The following is a 16,578-nucleotide window of genomic DNA, read 5'->3' on the forward strand; positions in this document are numbered from 1 at the left end:
CCTAACTAAAAATCATTCAGGTCCCTTCCAGTATCCAACAGAGAGAATTGATGGAAGTTCTTTAACAGCTACCTCTAACCTTCAACCAGACTCACCACCAGAAATTAGTGCAATCCCTTACTATTCTCAAGAGCCAGCTTATGTTCAACATACATCTTATATACAACCTTACAATGAGTTTCCATCACATGAGTCATATCTTCCCTCCCAGCCTCATTGTTTTGCTGAATCTTATGAACAATATTCAACACCAGCTGAACAAGTTGAGCAATACCCAATAGCTTATGATCAGTCTTATGCAAACTTCAGTCAACCTAAACATGACCGATTTTTGTTTAATGCAAATGATAAATTATGCACAACCCAGTCTTACAACAATAATAGTGGGGATGTTTTATTATCACCTTCATCAGCTTCAGGGTTTAAAAGAGAACCAATACGCCACAGATTCTCTGAAGAGTCATTAGTACCAAATCCTTTGGTTTTGTCTGATGTTTTAAAATCACCTGTGCAATTTCCTCAATATGATAATCCTCCTGTTCAGCCCCCGCTGATTGTGAAGCAAACCATTCCAGCAATCACCAATACACAGTTTGAAAACAACTCCTCCCATAGTAGTCTCACTTCTTCAAAACTCAGTGACTCTTCTTCATCCATGAAGCAGTACATAAACGCTTCAAACGAGTTTGAAATATGCAAGTCTCCAGTCAAAAATAACAATCTAAAGTCTCCTAACTTTGATGAAAGCCCATTTAGTTCTCCAACTCGAAGCCCTAACGTAAATTTTGAGTATGATGAAGAAAGAGATATTTCTCTGAGTGAAGGAACTGAAATACAAACTGCAGTTACTAAAGTTATGGGTCACGCTCAGTGCCAGAAGGCAGTCACTGTTCCAAGCAGAAAACAACATCGTTTTGAGGATGACAAATCTGAATCTGAATCCCTACTTAAAACATTATTAAAATCTCCCAGCTCACCAACAAATACAGCAAGAAAACAAAGTTTAGAGAAACTGGCTTATACTAAATCGCCAGAACCTATAAATCCGACTGTAGAAAAAAAACAGTTGCAGGACACATACTCTTATAAATCTCATGGAGACAAAGTCATAACCACACCAAACCAAAAACCTAAACCACCTCATCATCAAAAACTAACAGAAACGCCTATGCTTGAAAAACCTCATGGTCAACAGCATCAAGGGTCTTATTCTTATCAATCAGATGTTCAACCCAATAGTCAAAATATCCCAGCCCAAGATACAAATCAATCTCAATCATTCAAGTATTCTCAGATTCAACAGTACAAAGATTCCTATTCTTATCCCACCAAAAGTATTCCTGCACTTGCTTTAGCTCATTATGATGGAATGCAAAATAATCAGAGCAAACCAATATCATCGGCTGCATCTGCTTTTCGTCCGTTTGTTAGCAATATGGCTAATCCTCCAGAAGCTGTTGCCGATAGATTACCACCTGTTCCATACACTTCACCAAACCTTGGAAGAAGATCAGATTTAGATCAATATTCAAATGCTCCTATTAAGCTTCCAACACAAAACACTCCTTTCACAAACAGATATGAGTTTGATGTTCCACCAAAACCCCCTCTTTGTGTAAGTCCCTCCAAGTCTCCCACCTTAAGATCATCAACTTCTCCTTCCTTTCCGACTGTTCTCCAAAAGTCTGAGTCGTGGCACCAGTTAGTCAAAGAACAAAAATCTCAAGGAAGACATCCTCCGCCAAAAAGCCCCCGCTTATCAAAAACAAAGTCTAGTCATTCGTTAGCATTCCCTAAACAATACGAAGCTCATCTAACACCTGATACAGTAGCCGTTAAACAGTTCACAGTTGATCAGTACCTTAAACCGCAAATAAGACAATCAGTTAAATCCAACAAACAGAAAAAAACTGTTAGGATTGTGAAATTGGATGAAAATTTAGAAAACGTTGATGAAGCATTTGAGAGTTTGTTTCAAGAAGTGGCCAAGCGAAAGTAGTCTATTACCAGTTTTGGTAGTGAGGACACTTAAACAAATCTGTGATCTCTAATGGTGATAGAATGGTGCACCCACGTTTCTGAATTTCTTGTTTTCGCTTCATAAAGAGTATTTAATGTGCAAATTAGATTTGATTTTCTTCTTGTTTTCTTTTGTTTCGGTGTTTACACTTCTGTTCTGATTAACTTGCTCAGAAAAGTGCTTTATTAATTATGGTTCAGATTCCATCCTCGTGGGGTGCTCTCTCCGGTATCGAGCCAAGTCAAGACATCTTGTGAGTCAATTTCCTTATTTTGACTGCGTTTTTGGTTTGGCTTTGCTCAAGTTTCCACTTAACATTGTATGGAATTGCATATCTTAATATTTTTTTTTACTGTAGAGATTAGAGAATATATTTTTGTAGTCAATGTAACTAAACTTGTGTTGTGTTTTTATTAACTTAAAAAAAATAACAGCGCCTTTTCCCAAAAGATAGCAAATATAGACATTGTTGTCCTTTTTCCTGTTTTGTTAACAACTCATACATTGGTTTTACACTTTGATTTTAGATACCTACGTAACTCTTAATCTTCTAAAAAAAAAAACCACCGAAACAAAAGAATATTTTTGTGTGAATAACCTAAGCCTAGAAACATCTGTTAAACTGTTGAGGGATTTCCTGACTTATATCCTTAATGTTGTAGGAAATCTTGTTATTTTCCACCATTCTTCACCTGATCATTAACAAATTTGTTAATGTATTTCTTACCAAAAATTATGGCAGTATCATAAGTTGATTTTTAAAATTGAAATAGTGTCAATGACAACTTTACAGATAATTTATTTATAGTATGAACTGTACTATTATGTTTTAATCTTCGGCCCTTACTACTTCTCTCAATGCTTCGTCTACTGAGATTTATGTCAACCTAACATTTTAATGTCTATAGAAAAAGAGTTTTGTACCAGTTCTTAGTTTATTAGTGCTATACTTTAACCATATGTTTTGTAATAATAACTTTGTTGTATATATGTAAAGTGATCTTTAGCTACATGTTAGAATACTGTATTATTTATAATCTAGCTTTTTGTAAATGTAATTTCTTGTTATTTATTTATTTGAAAACGTAACAATTACTCTAACAAACTATTTAATTTAGGTCTTATAAAAATTATGATATATTATATTCCGGATTACTGGTACATCATTTGTTCGAGTTTTCAGTTTGTTATTCGATGTTGTTAAAAATTACAAAATATTAAGAAAATCAATTGTCCGAGGTGCATTTGTTTAAGGTTTGTATCATCTGTCCAAGTTTTAAAATCATAAAAAAAAATTTAAATGTAATTTGTCTGATTTTTTTACGATCCAAGTATCATCAGCGCCAAAAGTGACTCTGCCACCAAGCTGCTTTTTCGCTCATACCTATATAACAAAGTATCGGTAATACAAAATACATAAACACACCTTTTCATAGTCAAAGAAATAAATAATCAACCTACGGTGTTGTTAAACGACAATGTTTACTGCCGTAGACATTCCATCTTAATGGAACAGCGAAAGCGTATTTTTAACAAAATGTGCTACCGTTAAAATATCATATAGGTATTCTCGCTTCATTTTTAAGCATAGTTTTCAGTAAGTTGTCCTTTGAGTTAGGTTTGGTTAACAAGTTTAAGTATTCAACAGGAATCAGTAATTTACATTAGAATACCGGTACTCTGTGGGTGGCTTAGTTCAAATAAATTGATTTATATTGTGAAGCTGGCAATAACAAGGGAATGAAATGATACTCTTATCAACAGTCAAAGATACTGTTTTTTCTAAATTTTAAACAATGCATAATCTGAGATACGAGTAGTTTAATATTTTTTGCGACACTACTGTGAAATTACCTGTTTTCGTTATATGTTTATCACCTGCAAAAATTCATCAACTACCTATCTTTTTTGTATTTTGCCAATGTAAGCAAACAAAGATTTGTTATTGTTTTTCAACTGTTTCTATTTGCAACAACCAAAACTATACAATCAATGTAAATATTAACTTTAAATGAAGGCATAACCTAAAAAATGCTATGAGTTGTAAATGTAATGTTCCTAACTGTAATAAAGAAATATTTAATGTCTATTTTAATTGAGAAAAAAATAATCTTTGTAGTGTAGCGAAAATTAATGTTCAAAACACGAGTGAGAGTGGGTCTATACATCTCCGCCATATTTTAAGTACTCGATGAATCTCGCTCTAGCACTTCAAACAATATGGTCTTAAATTATGCAATGACTCATTTTCTACTCTTGTTATGAAATATACTTATAACCATCTGTATGTTATAAGGAGTAAATAAATGTCTTATCAGATGTACAATATAGTACTTTGATTTCAGAATCTTCAGAATCCAGACAAGTGACGACTAGAACTGAAGGCAACTCCTTCACAAGGACTGAAGGTATCATGATCTTATAAATTTAGTGTATTTAATGAACAAAGATTAAGAACAAAAATTATCATTGTTAAGCCCATATAGCCCAGGCAAATTAGACATATGCTCCCCAAAAAATCGTCTAAAGCTGGAAAGTGTTTTAATACCTTTTGGGGTTCCCAAATAAGAGTCCTGTGAGTTTGCGACGGATTCTGACGTCTGCTTAGGTTTTGGAAGTCGAAAAACTATGAAAACCGATCAAATAATCAACTTTTTTGCCGTGTTGATGAAAATATCCCAACTTTGAAAAGCTGCAGCGGCTGAACGGCTCGGCCGATTTCAACCTATTTTACACCAATCGATGCCGAATTTTATGCACTAAAAGACGCTATTGAACAACATTTTCCGTAGGATTCGCCATTTAGGAGTTATAAGCGAAAAACTGAAAAAAGTGCAAAATTTTCATAGATTTTTGACTCCCAGAACTTAAGCAGACGTCAGAATCCGTCGCAAACTCACAGGACTCTTATTTGGGACCCCCAAAAGGTATTAAAACACTTTCCAGCTTAGAAGATTTTTCGGGGAGCACTACCTTTTTTTAATTTTATTTGCCTGGACTAATATTTGTATTTTTCATCAGTTGAATTACCTACATTTTTCACCGTTAATGCAGCCTCTTAAGCCTGGTTTACACAGGTCGAGTATGTCAGACGAGTTATTCGGCCCAGTTGTTGATTTGTTCAACTCGCCCGGTACTTGACTAGACTATGTCCACACGCATCCCTATTTCAAACAGGGATAGTGTAGGCACAGAGAAGAAATTTTTATTAATAACTTTTAAATGGTGAGGAAATAGATCTCAACTGACATCTTTTTATCAACTCGCCCGTTGCTCGACTCGCCTGCATGTCTACACCAAGCGAGTTAGAGAGAGAGAGAGAGAGAGAGAGAGAGAGAGAGAGAGAGAGAGAGTGGCAGCTCACACATTGACTCGCCTGCCGTACTCGCCCGTGTAAACCAGGCTTTAAGGGTATCAAAGACATAGACAACCTGTCACAAGCACAAAAAATAAACAAATACGGTACAAACATTCATTAAATATTAACTATCTATCACAAGCACAAAAAAAAACAAAAAACAAATACGATATGAACATTTAATACTGATGATAGGCGTATCACGCAACAAGGAAGCTCCCTAGGCACAGAGAAGGAGTGTCCTCACATGGATGTGTCCATAGGATAAAAATATTTAAATTATATCATGATAGGTAACTGTGGTAAACTACTAAAAATGTAAAAGAACTCTACCAAAATTATGATCTTACATTATTTAACGTTATATATAACTTTACAGACCACTATTTCACTGTATTGTTACTACTAAATATTTGTTTGCCTCTTAATCGCTTTGTCCTCAAATATTTCCATTTATCTTTATATTATTATTACTAGCTGCTGTACCCGTGCTTTGCAACGGAGAGGACACTGAAGAGAAAATATTGATGTTTAAATCTGTTGTATAAAATAGTTACACATCCACCTTCGATTAAAGGAACAAAATTTCATTGGACCTCTTAGTTTGTGAAAATATTTTTATTTCAAGCTAACTCATAACGCTTCCTAGTAAAAATTATATAAGGCGCTGATGCATGTATGAAAAAACGATTACATACGATTTAATTTTTCAAATGATACGCTTACTTAAAAGTTTACTTAGTTGAAAAAACTTACAATTAAAAGTTGATGGGTAAACAATAATTGCACAACATAGGGTACTATATTAAAGCAAAAAACAATGTATAATGATTTCACATAAAATAGATAGGCCTAAGTTGTACCCTACCTACTGAACTTTTGTCAGGAATCAATACCTGCAGCTCATTATGTAAATATCACAGTAAACAAAAATAAAATAACAGAAAACTTGTATTACATATTTTAAGAAAGCCAACCCCTATTATTGTAAATCAGGGCACAAATTTGATCAATTTGTATAATACTACACAAATTATAATAGCGAGCTGTTGGCCCGTCCTACGTACGGGAACTGAGTGTTCAACTAAAACTGAAGTTATATCAATATTTCCATTTCTAATCCAAGCAAAGTTCAAACGGTTAAACATTTTCTGTAAACAAAAAGCTGCTAAGAAAGCATGAATTAAAACATGTTAACATTGCCCTAAGGTTTTAGTAAAACTGAATATGCCTATATTATGTTAATCGAGACAAAAACAAATCCAACGAATCAAAAATCATTTAAATCGGTCCTGTCGTTCTTGAGTTATAAGTGGTGAAACTAACACGACTTTGTTTTATAGATTACATATCTTGGTGTTTAAGTAAAAAAATCAAAAGCAAAAAAAAAATGTAAATGAAGGTTTTATTTACTATCTTAAAAATTTATAAATTCTTTAATTTCAAAATGTATTTAATTTGTTTCAGTTCATACCCGGACATCAACAAATCGACTGACTAAAGGTTGGTATAGAATTGGTATGTTGCCATTGGTCTAATGGCGAACATTAGTTGACTTAATTAACTTTTATCTTAACTATCTCAATGAATGTGGCTTTCTAGCATAATAAGGCTGTTCCAAGGCAAACAGAATCAAAAATATATTTAAACTTAATTGTATAGTTCCTAGTTGCATTTTATTTGGATGCATTATAAAATTAAAATTAAATTTAACTTAGTCTTGCTAGGATCATTTGTCTAACACCTACGCCTATATGTTCGCAAATTCATAATTATATTTTGATTTTATCTAATTGTGAAACATTAACTGTTATAGCCAGCAGCGTCTCTTCTCCATTTGCGAAGTTTAAACAGCTTGAGCGCCAGAACTCTGCTCCAAGGTAATTCTTATAACTTTTTGTCTGTGTGGTTTTGTTTGACATTGACAACTATTTCTTCATATTTCCCTCTCTATAATAAACTACTAAATTAATACTAATACTTTTTATGATAATTATTCAGTATTGCTAAAGCCATTTTGCAGCTTACTCATTGCTAAACCCCTTGATACAAACTGTTACAGTAGCTGTGATGTTCACAAGCACCCCGAAACAAAAACCATACTTGTGTACCAACTTGTGGATTTGGGTTAAATAAGTTCTGATTTTAGTAGGGGATCCTATGAAAATAATGTTAAAAGGTTGGCAACAATTTTCTCTAGTGTGAGCTAGTCTGCCAGCTGGCCACTCTAGTTAGTCATTGGCTGAAAATACACTTCTGTGAACTTAATTCTTGTCCTAGATGCAACAACATGTTACTATTTTAGTAAATAAGTATATAAATTCTCCTGTTTTAGTAAAAAATATGAAATATACAGATATAGAGGAGTCAATTAATAATTATTATATTGTTGCTTTTTAAATCAGTGTGGATTACCTAACCAAAATGTCAATATGTGAGGTATTGATTATCAAAATTGAGTACACTCTTTGCCTCTAGCTTTAGAAGTGGATTTTTCTCTTAGCTAAATATAAATTACTTAGAGGGAAATTGTTGAGTGGCTTTTAATGTTTTCAGGCTTTAAAAGCACACACACTTTATCAAGCAATAGTTTTCTGTAAAATGCTTTCAAAAGTTCTAGTTAAACATGTTCTTTGTGGTGTATGTGTGTTTGTTGTGTTTTGCTTTCAACAATCATTGGTGCTCAATTTAATTTACTTTTGAATAATAATTTATATTTTATCACAACAAAAGATATTAACTAAACTCCTCAGTTAGACCTAGGAGTATTTTTAAGTAACGGCCGTTTTTGCATATAGCTCCTTAGTTCACGTTTACGCCGGCACAAGGCGGCTCGCTGTTACTGGTATCATTGGTGAACGGAATGACGCCATTTGCAGCTCTGTAACTGATGTTTACACTTCGCTGTGCGGCAGGATGATTTTCTAGACGCACAGCAAAGCGTACACTTCAGCTAAATGACACCATTCTGTTCACCAATGATGGTAGTAACACATGAACTACGGAGATACAGTATACCCAAAACCGGCCCTTGCCTAAAAAAACAACCCTTTTAGATTGTTTGAACGCATGCAATTTTACACTTTGGCCAATTTGTTTATTTTTTTTACTTTGTCATTATTAAATTTTAATGAATAAATTACAAATGGTTTTTTTATTTATTGGGCTGTTCCAAATTTAGTGATTGTTTAGTTTCTCTGTACACTTAATAGTGTACAGGTGAGGTATTTCTGCTTTTCAAAGATTATATTTGTTTGAAGAGGGAGTTTATTAGGTTAATAAAACTTATAATTTACAATAAATTAAATTTGTTGCTTTTAGCTCTACAGCATGAAGATTGATTTACTTATCTCAATTACGTTACAGAGTTATAAAAAAGTAGCCTATTTAAAATCAATTTCCATGAACTGTTTTGTCTCTTGTTTACAATATGAGGGTGTTTAAACATTAAACTGAAAGATCAGCTCTGCTCATTTAAACCGTTATGAAAAAAGTTTGTCATCATCACTGAATCTTTAAAAGCAAACTATAAAAGAAATAAAACTCTAGGGGGCAAAGAAAATGTCCTTTTTAGTTACCATTTGTCACTTTGCTTGATCATAAGCTTTACAATGACACCTCAATTGTAAAAATTGGTTGAATAGTACGGCTGGAAAAGGGATGTAACAGGGAAAACCCTTATTGTATTAAGTATACAGATTTAAAGACCCACATTTTAAAATACATTTGTACAAAGATTTAAGAAATGCTATTGATACCTACTTAATATTCTTACTTTTATAACTGTATCCTTTTTTACCTCCACAAATCTGGTAACTAATGGTAGTTTTAGTTTTATACCTATATACTTTTTATCAAACCATTTTATAGGCTGATACTTCTTAACTACTGCTCATGGAATATTTTGGGGCCTGTAGAGAACATTTATGTAGATTTAATATTCCAAACAATCAATAAACTTAGGTTTACACACAATGGCAACTTAAACCATTTTGGTAAAATGCCATGTGTTATTATGATCTGTAAAATGTATCTTTTTTGTATGAGACGCTTTATAACATTCTTAGACTTTTTACTTTTAACTGTAATTTTAGTGCTGTGATTTAATTTGACTTATACCATTATACCTCTTGAATAAAGATATTTTGAATTCAGTTGATGATTCAAGAATATCTAAAGATTTATAACTTTTATCCAATTGACATGTTCTCTACAAACCTCAAGCTTGGTAGCTAACGCATTGGTGGCGCGGCGGCTAACCCAGCTTGTGCTTTTATTGTAGCGTGGGCGCGGCTCCGTTGTTTAGAGTGACAGACCCGCGAGTGGCGCGCTCTGCATCCTCCATCAAGGATCGTCTGCTCTCCTGGGTTCAAGCTCAGACTCGTGAATACAAGGTATCACGGTGCTTCCTGTCCTTCTGGTGTTGCCTGCATATTTCATTTCCCTTTAATTTTGATTCTTTTGGTTTTGGTTGGTTGATTTTTTTTGCATGAGTTGGTGGGATGGTATTTTTTTGCATTATTTAGATTTGAATCACTATTTTTGTATTTCCCTTATGCAATAGAGTCCCTGTAATCCAAATTGATCAGGACTGAACATTGTTCAGGTTAGGCGGAGTTTAGATGTTTAATGACAAAGTTGTTAATTGATTTTGTCAGGCATAATAAGCAACATAAGTGTCATATTTATCAAGAATTTGTAATCTTGGACAGTGATATGTTTTGAGACTGAGACCTGAAGGTAAATCTATATAAAGGGTGGCCAAAAAAGATCAGACTTTTAAAATTAGCATTACTCATTTGTTTTTGTGTCAATCATACATTTTATTGCATTAAAATATTTGTAAATTCTTGCCATTTGAAATACACTACTTAGCCTACTAAAAGTAGTTGGCTACACTTTACAGATGTGCATTTCTTATGAAAAATAATGTCATGCATGGAGTCCACTGTTTTCCATGCAGGTTACAATCGTTTTCTTAAAATCCTCTTCTAAATGTCTCAGATAAGCTCATGGAACTAATAGTGTTTGATAAAACTACTCTCTGGTAAATTGCTTCCTTAAGATCCATCGTGGTTGGTAGATTTATAACATACCTGAGAATTGTATGGAATAATATAATGGGGTCCAAGTTGAAAGTGAACTCATAAAGTCGATGTGCTGCTGTGATAGACTCGCCATTTTGCACATACAAATCAATGGCAAACATATACATGTCCACAGCTCCATGGCTTTTAACAGAGTGTCATATACAAAAATTAGTGATTCCACTTCCCCCCTTCACAAAAATTATAGTCGCATGTAGCCATTAAAAAAACATCCGGTTCCTGTCGGTCACCATGTACTGTACAAGCAATATGCAAGTGGATTTTATATTTTTCCCCTGGTAGGGCTTAAAACAGGTGAATTTTGGATTAGAAGGACTCTATTTTGGGGGACTACTTGTTTGTTGACATTTATGTAGTTGTGTTTTAATTATTTAAATTTTAACTGCTTAAATATTGGTACAGGATTTATTATTTTTACCTGTCTTATTGTAGATGGTTTGTCTAAGTATGTATAGAACAATCATGTTGTTAGATTAGGATTCTTTTACATTTTTTAAAATAAGACGATAATGATTGCTCTATGGCCAATCTATCTTTTGTTTTTTTTAAGAAACCGTCCTGCTCCAAGGACTGTTTAACCATATTCTGGGAATAGAATTTCAATAACAATAACCAAAATAATAGATTTTTTCTATTTGCTACCATAAAATTTAATAGTTTCTTTATCAGCATACATCAACATAAAAACCTTTAATTCTTTATGGGTGTCTGATTTATATTTATATGTATTAGATTTATATTTTAATGTCAGAATTTTTACTCAGGAAACTTAAACATTATTTTCATAAATTGTATCTACAGCATCGGAAAAGCTAATAAATACATAGCAATTAATTTATCTAAAAAGGTTTCAAATTTTACTAGACCACTAAGTCTAGTATTAAAATGTTTTATTAAATATTCATGACTAAACTATACAGGGTGGAAAAAAGTCCCGAGACAGTTAAATATAAAAAAAAAAAAATAATAAAGTTAGAGCTACAAAAGTTTGTACAAAGTTACTAAGCATTTAAAACATTTTAAAACATTATTCAGTGATACCCTACTTCCTCAGGGGCCCACTAGGAGTCAAAAGAAAAGCTTAAATGTAGGCCTAAGCATAACTTATGTTGATATGCACATAAAATTAAAGGTCTATGTTAATAAAATACAATGCCACAAACCCGAACTCAAATGGACAACCGAGTCAAAAATGACAGCTGTTCAAAGATTCATTGAATTTGCAATCCTGTTATACGCTACACATTATATCCTCAAGGAGGACTGGTTCGGGTTTACTGAAAAATGTTCAACTAACTTAGATCTTTAATTTGGTACCGAACTCGTACTATGCTGCTATTTGAGACTTTTGTCTGACTCCTCGTGGGTCATCCCCTTTAAGGGATAAAAATAATAGCGTAGATATTTATGGCTATTATTTATATACTAAGTCTCATGACTTTAACTTTAATGGTAAAAAATATATTACACCATTCCGGGACTTTTCAGTGACACTTTATTATACATATATCTCATTGTATATACCATCTAAAAATGTTGCTAATCTCTTTATTTTTATTTTTCTTTTAGAACATACAAATAGAAAACTTCTCTACCAGCTGGAACAATGGCCTCGCGTTTTGTGCTCTCATCCATCATTTCTGTCCCAACGCCTTTGATTATGACCAACTCACCCCAGAAAAACGCAGACACAACTTTGAACTGGCCTTTCGAGTTGCTGAGTAAGTTAAGAAAGTTTTATTTAATTGTTTTTTTCATTGAACACTATTAAATAATTCATTGTTATTGCTGTACAGTAATTATTTGTACTGGTACTTATCTTACTTCTTACTAATCTTATCTTACTAATATTATAAATGAGAAAGTTTGGATGTATGGAATGGATGTATGTTTGTGACAAGTAAACGCGAAAAATACTGGTCGGATAGGGCTGAAATTTGGTGTGATGATAGCTCACATTCCCAATTAACATATAGATGCATTCTTATCTCAAAAGTGCTTTCGGGCTCCGCCCCAGTGGCTCTGGAGTTTCCCATGTTAACACGTTCACTGCTAAAGGAAATTAAAAAATCGAATCGTATTGCTAAAAAACTTTATTGTTGTACTAGCTGTACCCGCGGGCTTTGCCCCGTTTTAAAAGGAATAAAATAATTTTGTCAGCTGTTTCAACTACACATGTTGGTTCTATGATATTAAATAGCGTTAAAAAGTTATAAGGTTTACCAACAGGGTGCAGCACTATTGAAAATTTTGAATTTGAACTAACTATCAACAAAAAGCTGTGATATACAATGAGAACTTTACTTTATCTATCGTTTAGTTGTAGTAGTAGAACATTATGGCTATAGTAGATGTGCTATGCTATACTATAGCATACCGTATATTAAAAGAACCAAATTTTCTTAAACCATGTCCACTCCCATTAAAAACGCAAAGCCAAGTATAACTGCAATAAACATTTTATCCTTATACGCCAACACTGTATAAAGAACGGGTACTCTGCTAGTAATTTATATATTTTTATAGCACAAGTTGAGACTGGTAATATCCTTCTTTATTTTTAACCCTCCAAGTGTCTCTAGTTTTGGTCTTAATGTTCCCCCATTTATTGCGCAATCGCAGGGTTTTATTAAAATGCATCTTAGAAACTTAAAAAAAATGTTAAGTACCGGTATACTGTTTTATATATAATTTTGTTTGGAAAATTATGGGCGTCAATGTAACATATAAAACATTACAAAAAAATGTTCAACAATTTTTGTGGGGTTAACATTTCTAAAAAATTATAAAATAAATGAAAAAAATTTATGTTTGCGCTCAATAAATTGTTATAATTTATAGGTCTACAAATATTTTAAAATAGCCACTTTGTTCAGACTTTTATGAGGATTCCAAAAATGTAATAATATAAGGAAGTAGGTTTGCAAATAAATAAGTTATGGGCAAAAAACAGATTTCGGTACATAGCGTTTAGCTAAGAATGCATAGCCTAACCATAGCTAGGAATCTGGCTGATAATTTACATCAATATCACTACCTACTTCTTCAGGATCATCAACCAGCCCTTCAAAATCACTTAAATCTTCTTATAATGCACCACGTATATCACTACTTTTGATTTTTAACACTAAAACAATGATAAACGTAATAAAACACATCAGTCATCGGTGTGAGGTTAACCAAGCTATTTACAAATACGCACGTCAGCAGTCTGCTACAATATTTTTGGAACTAAAATGAAAAGCGTATAGAAACAGACATCAGGAGAAAGCTCTGAATCTGCTGAAAAAAAAACGATACCTAACTCGATCCAGTTCAATCCGATTCAGTCAGTCCGAGAGCCGTCGCCGTAAACAGTGTTTGTGAGTTGCAAAAGCGACACATAACACTACAGCGGATGTGTTATGAGTTGCTTTTACGGCAGATAACACTCGGAGGGTTAATTTGTGTGTGCAGGCAGTCATGATTTGGATTGTTGTAATGGGTGGGTTTTTAAAATCCTTGACATTTGTTATCAATTTCTTTATCAGCTTTTTATTTCTTTGTCAGTCTCACACATTTACATGAAGAAATAAATTTTAAATTGTAATATTATAAAGTGTAAAAATATGAAATACCCGTCGCAGCAAACCTACAGGATAAGCAAATTTCAATTTTCTTAAGCCTATCTAAGTACGCTGCTACAGGAAGGGTAATTTTTTTTTTTTTTTAATTAATAGCTTAGTATATATGGTTTTTCTCATTTTTGAACCTCAAAAGACAAAATTTCCCAATTTCTCTCTAGACCTCTTTAAAGAGCTTAATCCAAACAAATAACTTAGTACCGTATATAAAAGTGTTTTTGTACGGTTTTTGGTAACAGAGAAAATTCACAAAACTGTAAATTTAAAACTCGTTATTCTTATGGAGAATATTGTAAAATGTTGTTGTTTGCTTGTTATATCTGATCAAACTTGGCAAATTTTTTATCTTTGTACTATATAAGCTTTTAATATTTTACTAAAAAACACTTTATTAGTTTCCTTGTAGCAGCAAACCTAGGTACCACTCGTTAAACCTAATGTTATTTAAATAGATTTAATTGAAAATCAATTCAGACAAATGGGAATTCGCTTAGTCGGCAGGTTTGCTTCGGTGGGGCTATTAGTATAGATGGATAGAGATAGATTTAAAATTTCCTATCATATGACACCAAGTTCAAACAAATATAATAAAAATTAACTGAAATATCAGGATTTTTAGTTGTAAAATGGGGCAAACGTGACTAGCTTAGCCATATTCTACCTCACAACTAAATTCATGATTTTTAATTATTTTTTTATTTAATCTCTTTGAACTTGCAGTTGTTTGATAGGACATTTTAGAATAAATAAATAAATTAAAACAAAATTTTTTTAGGTTTTTTAAAATAAATAGTTTTATAATTTATGTTAATTCTAGTGTAGTAAATCCAATATACCAGCCAAAATGTCAAGATGGATATCAAACCTCAACTTGGTTGAACTGTAATTCTGATGACAACCTTATACATACAGTATATTTTAAAAAAATGTAGAATAAATGGTGGGTCATATAAAATCTTACCTAATGTATTCCAATATATTATAGATTGGTTTTTCTTCCCTTTATATAGGGGTGTGAAAATCCTTAACATTTAATCTAAGTTTGTTTCAACCAGAATAGCCCAGGGCTAATATGTTGAGTATGTGTATAGGGAGGAGGCTGACATCGCTCCATTGCTAGATGTAGAAGACATGGTTGTGATGCGGCGGCCGGACTGGAAATGTGTCTTCACCTACGTACAGTCTGTGTATCGCCGCTTCCATTCCACACCCGAGGCTGTACGATGCTAAATCCTTCTCCTCATTTGCTCTCTTGTCTACTTTTTATCTTTTAAATCTATTTCTAAATGTTGTTATCTTACGCTGTTGTTTACCTGATCAGATTAGTTTATTTGTTGGTGTTCCTGTGATACAAGTTACCATTGCACAAGATCCCGGTGTAGATATGTATAAAGTATTATAAAATTATCAAATTGTTTAGCTTGCAAAAGCTGTTAAATATAAAAAGTAGGCAAGATTCCCCAGGTCCTAAATAGAATATTTATTTTTTCACGGATAAAGACAGATGCCAGTATTTTTGTACTTTTCATATTTTTTTACCGATATTTCCACATCACATAGAACTCTAGTCGTGAGAGAGTCAGTATTTTAGAGTTCCTAAACCAAATAAATGCTCTCTATATAGTAAATAAAAACTATATAGTTTTTAACTTGAGTAGAAATAATCAGTTGTGATGGATGATTTGACTATTTTATTTTGATATACGGTACTATAAAACTAACAACATTAATGACCGAGTACATTGTTCCAGTTTAACGTTTCCAGTCGCTTGTAATAATTTGATAACCCTTAGTGTATAGTTAGGCTTACGACTCATCTATCCTATCTAAAATTATCATACTGTATTTGTTATTTTTCTAACTATGTAATTTATTCATTTTTCTATTGATAGTTTATCTTTTGATACGCATTGTGGGTTGTGCTATCTCATGCTTACATTGTTGCTGTTAATGGAAATTTTTAAATATTAAAGTTTATGTGAAGTTGACTTGATATTCTCTTTATTCCTTGTCTGTTTTCCATGGTGATTGTCCTCACAGTATAAACCATATTCATACAAACATTTCATAATTTTGATTATTAAGTGATATGTCCAGCACTTGAAGGAAACTCTCGGTACCATCGGTTCTTAGGAGAAGTATTGGTATGTAACTGAGATCCAACGTTAAGTTGTGTTTACCAATAGGCAATAGGCCCTGTTGGTAAACCTGACGATGACCAGAATATGCCGACTTAAAGAATTTTGCCCCACGCTTAGAGATTGATTTTACAGTCTGAAATAGAAGTGCCCCCGTTAATCAGAGTCCTAGAACAATAGATTGTTTGTTCTGGATCCAATTTTTACTAGGTGTCCAATGCAGTTGTCTGCTTGCATTATTGAGCGGAGCTAGCATATTAATCCAATATTTTTCGAAAGGCAATGCTACATCTGGTTACCGTAAATGGGATGTATACTTGCAGTATCATAA

General features: G+C 32.9%; 1 protein-coding gene across 8 annotated transcripts in view; it reads left to right on the forward strand.

The window, feature by feature from the left end:
- LOC129002135 (serine/arginine repetitive matrix protein 2-like) overlaps positions 1 to 16,097 on the forward strand; it is a 193,744-nt gene extending 177,647 nt beyond the window's left edge. For 4 of the 8 annotated variants that reach the window (XM_054429770.1, XM_054429851.1, XM_054429929.1 and 1 more), the window contains 6 exons: positions 4,366 to 4,428; positions 6,846 to 6,881; positions 7,195 to 7,258; positions 9,661 to 9,772; positions 12,056 to 12,207; positions 15,201 to 16,097. In XM_054429770.1, coding sequence (XP_054285745.1) covers positions 4,366 to 4,428; positions 6,846 to 6,881; positions 7,195 to 7,258; positions 9,661 to 9,772; positions 12,056 to 12,207; positions 15,201 to 15,339 — 566 coding nt within the window. In that variant the 3' untranslated portion in view covers positions 15,340 to 16,097. Of the gene's footprint in view, positions 1 to 2,220; positions 2,274 to 4,365; positions 4,429 to 6,845; positions 6,882 to 7,194; positions 7,259 to 9,660; positions 9,773 to 12,055; positions 12,208 to 15,200 lie in introns of those variants that run through there. The other 4 variants (XR_008491578.1, XM_054430081.1, XR_008491580.1 and 1 more) reach the window with 4 other exon arrangements.
- Positions 16,098 to 16,578: the final 481 nt, after the last annotated feature.

Source organism: Macrosteles quadrilineatus, unplaced genomic scaffold, assembly GCF_028750875.1.
Source record: "Macrosteles quadrilineatus isolate MER2022 unplaced genomic scaffold, UCM_ALF_1.0 Scaffold_1__1_contigs__length_201487025, whole genome shotgun sequence".
Lineage (NCBI taxonomy): Eukaryota > Metazoa > Arthropoda > Insecta > Hemiptera > Cicadellidae > Macrosteles > Macrosteles quadrilineatus.